Source organism: Formica exsecta, unplaced genomic scaffold (assembly GCF_003651465.1).
Source record: "Formica exsecta isolate Colony F162 unplaced genomic scaffold, ASM365146v1 scaffold423, whole genome shotgun sequence".
Lineage (NCBI taxonomy): Eukaryota > Metazoa > Arthropoda > Insecta > Hymenoptera > Formicidae > Formica > Formica exsecta.
The window spans coordinates 327,575-333,891 of record NW_021851472.1 but is presented as its reverse complement, the minus strand read 5'-3'; the positions used below and the strand labels follow the sequence as shown (position 1 = coordinate 333,891).

Sequence of the window (6,317 nt, the reverse complement as noted above, 5' to 3'; positions counted from 1 at the left end):
TATAAGAGTCTATCATATTTTTCATTTATCTATATAGATTTTCTCTTCGTTTTTATATTCAAATGTAATCGTTTCGCGCAAAAGCGAATGTTTATTCATTACATTTTATTTACTACATATAAGTTTCATCTATCATAGAGACTTGATCATATCTTTTAAACATCTATTATAGCATATCAAGATTGATAATTAATATGTAAATAAATAAATTTGTATAACAGCCATAGTTTCTTCAAATATGTGTTCGTGAAATTCTCGAATTTATTAATAACCGGTTTTTCTCACTTTGTTTACGTGATCGGAAGGATATAAATGATAGGCCTGCAGTGATCACTGAATCAGTGATCTAAGAGAGAGAAACAAAGATGATAAAATATATTTAAAGTAATTCAAAAAGATTCATAAAAGTATTTGACAAAAATATGGAGCAGTAAGTTTTGAATGGAATAATTTTTTCGTGCATAATAGAAGATTTAAAAAAATTTAAATAATTAGAAGAAAGGACTATTCAAAAAATAGGGATAAACGATATTCAAGCTTTGATTTTCCAATCTTTTTATTATTTAAAAAATCGGGAGCGGCATCGAAAATAAAATTTCTCGTGAATATTTTGCTGATAATCGTGATATTAATGGTCATTATGATTCCATTTAAAGTTTGTCAAGAGTAAAAAACACCGAATGAAAGAAACATCGACGGATGAAATATTGTCATACAAAACATGAAATTCTGTACCTCATTTGCAACCATAAAATATAATTGTCTCGAATAGAAACATCGTTAGTCATGTCTTTTGTCCGGAGGGTCAAAGGAAAGATAATTGTCGCTCAGTCCTTTAATATAGTGCATGGTGACTTAACATATGAACAAGGTAATTTAACATATGAATAACATTTAAATCGTTTTGTACGCGATTGGACAAATCGCGCATGAATAGAGGATACGATATTTCTAATCAAAAAATACATTTCAATTTTCTTTTATTAAAATTTAATTGGAAATCATATCTTTTTGACAGCTTTTGATATTGCAATATTAAGTGATTCGATACTTATATTCTTAAAAGAAAAGCTTTTGTCAAAATCTAACTAAAAATTCGCCTGGCAAGCATCTTTAATTTTAATCGTTGATAACTAAAATTTGAAGTGAAACTAAAAAAATGTAAGATATTTATTCATACAAGTTTATTTTAAATAATAAAATGATTGGAAACAAATTTTTCATTTGATGAGTGACACTTGAGTTACTCCGCAATTTTCATGCTGTCAATCTTCTTATAATTAATCCTTTTTTATATCTCTTTTCGTCCAACATTTATTAATAAAAAATTAATTAAGATATTTCTCGAAAAAAAAATACATTTATGTATATAATTATACTATAAAATATGGCAAAATACTATAAATATATAAATTGCTAATATTATATATTAATCTTCGATTGTCTCATCAATCAAGTTTATTTTATAGAAAACCTGATTCAAAACATTGGCTAAAGAATATATTTCCAAATTCTCATACTTTCGCGATAATCCAGAAATCAATTTAACAAGAATAGCATATATGTTCCAAAAAATCGATCGAACATCTGCCTCTCTCGAATAATAAATTGACAAAGTTTTGCTCTTGCTAAAAAAGCGTCGTTATTGAGAATCTCATTTTCAAGGAGGAATGCGAATCTGCTAGAATTTTCTTCTATCGAATATTTCAACTATTTTCATATTCACGCGCAAGAAATTTCTATAGTTGGACGAAGTTCAACGATTTCGAACGACCGCGAGAATGGGAAGAAGAACGATGGGCGATTCCGCGAGCGGATCGACCGGTCGATGGATCTTCGGAAAATTCGCGATAGTTACGACAGTTTGTTGGCGAGCAACTTCCCTACTAATATCGACAAGTTTCGCGTCCGCGGGCGAGCTGGTAACTTTAGTGTAACTTTCACAGCGTTCACCCACTCACTTGTTGCCACCCCCTTGTATACGCGCGGGTGCAAGAGAACGCGAACGAACGGACTATCATTAGAGCAGCTACATAATACGACCACTATGTGGTCGCACGATATGCGCCTTTTGTGCTCTCTACTCTTGCCGCGTTCAGTTTCGCCGATTCTCAAAGGCAAACATGATCGTGAACTTCTCGCACATACTCCGCTGTCACGGAATGACATAACTCTACTGCCGTGTAAATGTCCGGTGCGAGCAACCATGACTTTAAATGCCTATCCCTCTGCTTATATTAACTATTTGCACATGTGTGTGTGTGTAGTTTCAAAATTTTTGTTCTATTAATTTGATCAATTAGATTTATATAAATTACATTTATATATATTATAAATAAATTTAAAAAATAAATTAAATAAACGGCAAATAAATAAGTAGTTTGTAAAAATATAATATTTTTTTCAAATAAAAATAAATATAAAATATACATAAAATATTATAAATATTCATCATAAATAAACGGGTGGTTATTGACGTCATGCGCAAATGTGTAAAGTGCAAAGAGTAATATATTTTTTAAATAATAATATTTTTTACTCGTGGTTTTTAATTTTTATTTATTTAAAGCATCGCGAGTTTTGCGGCATTATTAAAAAATGAAGTTTCACGTGAATATTTTATTGATAATTGTGATATTGATGACGATAATTCCACCTGAGACTTGTCAAGAAGAAACGTCAATGAAAGAGATATTGACAGATGAAATGTCGACAAATGAAACGTCGACAAATGAAACAATTTCCATAAATGACGCAGTTCAATATAGTATCATATATGTTCCGGATAGAAATGTCGTAGCAGCTTGTCCACAAGGTGTTGTTGTAAAGACTAATAATAATATGTAATTATTTTTGTCAATTCTAAGATCTTATATATAGAGTTTATATAGCATATTTGTCGTTAATAAAATTAATATCGCTCTTGGAAATTTAAAATGTGATTGATTACAAATTCAATTTGTCATAATAATGTTATTATAATTACGCCTTATATATTTGAAAATAAAGAATTTTGCGATATTGAACGCACAGACGATACGAATGTAAGACGCTTTTCTTCAGAAAGCAGGCTTTTCCACGAGAAAAGAAAGGGAGATATAATAAGCTTCTTTACTTCTTTAACAACTATAAGTACAATACTTCGTGAGCTTTATCGGAATAATAAATATAATAACAAACAGATTTGGTGAAAAAATATTGTTTCTAAAAATATTGTTGCACGATTGAATGAATAAAATATTTATATAATAAATATAGTGAAAAAGTGTCAATGAAGAAATTTCCATGTGTCTTATTTTCTTTTTCTATCTATAACAATTTTCATCGTGAAAAATTGTTATTTTTAATTGACGCTTCCTCGTTAAATGTTGCAATTGTTTCCATATTTTTATATTAAATTATACATTATCGTACGCTTATTGACTGATATCCAATAATCATAAAATAATTAATACAAAATTTATATAGAAAATACTTTAATTTACATTATCGATTCCGTAATAAAGTCTATTAAGAAAGTCACTTGAATAATTGTTTTTGAAGAAACAATGTTTTTTAAAAGGCATTTTTCAAGAAAATATCGTGATTTAAAAAATCGTGATAAAAAAAAACTGCCAAGTTAGTCGATATATAAATTAGTTAAGGACAACCTGTATATATATATATCGTGCAATTCCTCTCGAGAACTTATTACGTTTAAAATAACGTGTCAGATTTTCTTCATTTATCCAATTTTTTTTCTTTCCTTTTTAAATTCATTAACGAAAAAGACATCGCCATTATAAAGCACGCTTAGAAAATGATATCTTTGTAATTTTTGTGGTAAAGTGGAGCATCGAACAATGTAACTGGATATTATCCGATTTTTAAATTAACAGCGTCATTAAAAAGAATTCACTGTGTGCATATATACGATCCTTGATATTGTTTTTCTCTTTTTATATCTACGACGATACTGGTGTTTCATTACGCAGGCGGCGCCAATCTGCTGATCAAATTTACGTCAGAATTACGATCAAATTGACCTTGAACCTATAAAACGGACGGCTGCAAATGGTGCGAGAAAAGCAATAACAATCGAAAGAATTACGACACTTTAATAATTAAGCTGAACGTAATTACTTCGTAAGAAAAAAGAAAATCAGAAAATAAATTCTCATATTATCGAATTAGAAAAGGGAGATGTTAATTACCGTTATTATAATTAATTACTTCCTTCATTATAGAGTATAATTTAAAAATTTGTATGTTAAATGAATCCTGCAAATTATGTTAGTCTTTTTTATCTCGAGATGCAAAAAGATTGCTAATAAAAGAGTCCGACCTTACATTTTCATGAGAAATATGATTCAGTGAAAATACGTTATCTAGAATCTCCAATGTTCTCAAACACTTTGACAATTGGATTTCCAAATCTTCAGAATTCTTTGAAGTTTCTATTCTAAAATTCTTATACATACCGTGGAGGATTTTTCCATTCACAGGCCCTTAGATTCAAATTTCGAAACAAAAATGATAGTACGACGAAAGTTTTTAATTCACGAGTGATAATGCGTTTATAATGGTGAGTGGCACTTAAATTATGCAGTGCTCTCACAAATTCTTTTACGTCCTATTTTTTTTTCTACATGAAAAGAGTAGAGATTGATGGATCACCGTATCATTTCGACAATAGAGCCGACAATCCGATTGATGGAAATTTGAAATTATTCATTACATTTAATGATACGATATCACGTAAATTCACCTTCTCATATGAATATATTAGATTATTAGATCGATTTATATGAAACATTAAGCATTGGAAATCTTTTGTTACTCTTCGATTCGTAAACAGAATCGATAATGATATTTTATGTAATCAAAATTTAGAACATTTACTTATACATTTGAAAGGGTTGAATAAATTATTAAAAATGCAGACGTATGAGGTGTAAAAAATCATGACGTCTCTCTGATCCATTAATTAAATAAGTTATGTGCGATTAACGACGCAAAGGGAGGATCCGCACTTACTTGAAGAAATAGGTGTCGTTGACGTATCCGAAGAAGGGTACCGTATAGGTCAGCATCCAGATATTACCACCTCCGCAGTCGTAATACGGTTTCGACCACCTGCCATCCTCGTATTTCACTGTCAGGATTTCGTCCTCCTCCCTTTCCGTGTGCACGCTTTCGTTCAACGTATAGGTGTGGAATCCTGGAACAGAGAAACCATTAAATAGGTCGGGTCTATTCCTTCCCGAAATTTAATTAAAGGATCCGTATGCTATAATGACAATCTAATTACTATACTTGATTAATTAATTTTTAATTCAATACACGAGAATTAATATGTACTAATACTCATTGATGTATAAATTAATTGATACGTTATTAGTACGTTATTAATTGCGACACATTAAATCAAAAATTAATCGCATTGTCGATATTGAAATTGTCTCAGTGTCTCGATTGTCCATATGTTTTATTCGTATCATTTTTTTATTATCCATTGACTTTCAATGAATCCATTATTATTTTTAAAAGAATTTTATAATTATTTATTTAAATTATACAAAAATTGGAAAATCAATGCAGTTCAAATATGAAGATATTTACACGCAATTGTCTTATTTATTATTAATTGTCTAATTATTACTGTATTCACTATGAATTGTTGATAAAATTTCTCGCAGAGATGCTTTACAAAACAAAATTGAAAGCTATCTTTTGCTTTTACTGAAAGTATCTTCTGAATTAATTCTCTCAAAAGAAACTATCCTTCCTTTATTCCTACTTCTGTGGCCATTCATTGAGACAACATTTCCTGAAGTTAATCTCCGAGGACTTAGACATCCAGACTCCACAAATCCACTGTGTAAGGCTCCGAGTAAGATTCTGGTAATTCAAAGATCTAACAATAGGAGTCGAGACTCCGAGACACGTAACTTTATCCAACTGCAGTATGTGCACGTGCACCGTAGAGAGATATTAGGGACTATAGGGTATAAATATATATATATATATGTACATATACAAGAGACGGCAAAAGAAAGAGAGAGAGAGAGAGAGATAAGGTGCCGCGAGAAATCGTCTCCAAGTCCCGAGCAGATAAAGAAAACGAGCTTCGTCGTATCTGTTTTTTCGTCGACTTGCTACTACTCGCCTTTCCGCCTTTCCTTCCCTCCGGTCACGGCAACGTGTTTCCACCCCCATGCGAAGAAGTTGCTGAGTTTTATCGAGCATGATCCCCGCTTAAATGTGAGAAACGTTATTTTTCCAATCCACCTTGTATCGTACCGGGGGATGATAATCAATGTCGTTTGTAGCGTCGT

At 30.8% G+C, this 6,317-nt stretch overlaps 1 protein-coding gene across 1 annotated transcript in view; it reads right to left on the bottom strand.

The window, feature by feature from the left end:
• The window catches only part of LOC115240265 (probable G-protein coupled receptor 158), a 115,253-nt gene that overhangs the window by 82,237 nt on the left and 26,699 nt on the right, over positions 1 to 6,317 (bottom strand). Inside the window, exon 2 of the mRNA XM_029815322.1 lies at positions 5,017 to 5,200. Coding sequence (XP_029671182.1) covers positions 5,017 to 5,200 — 184 coding nt within the window. The remainder of the gene's footprint in view (positions 1 to 5,016; positions 5,201 to 6,317) is intronic.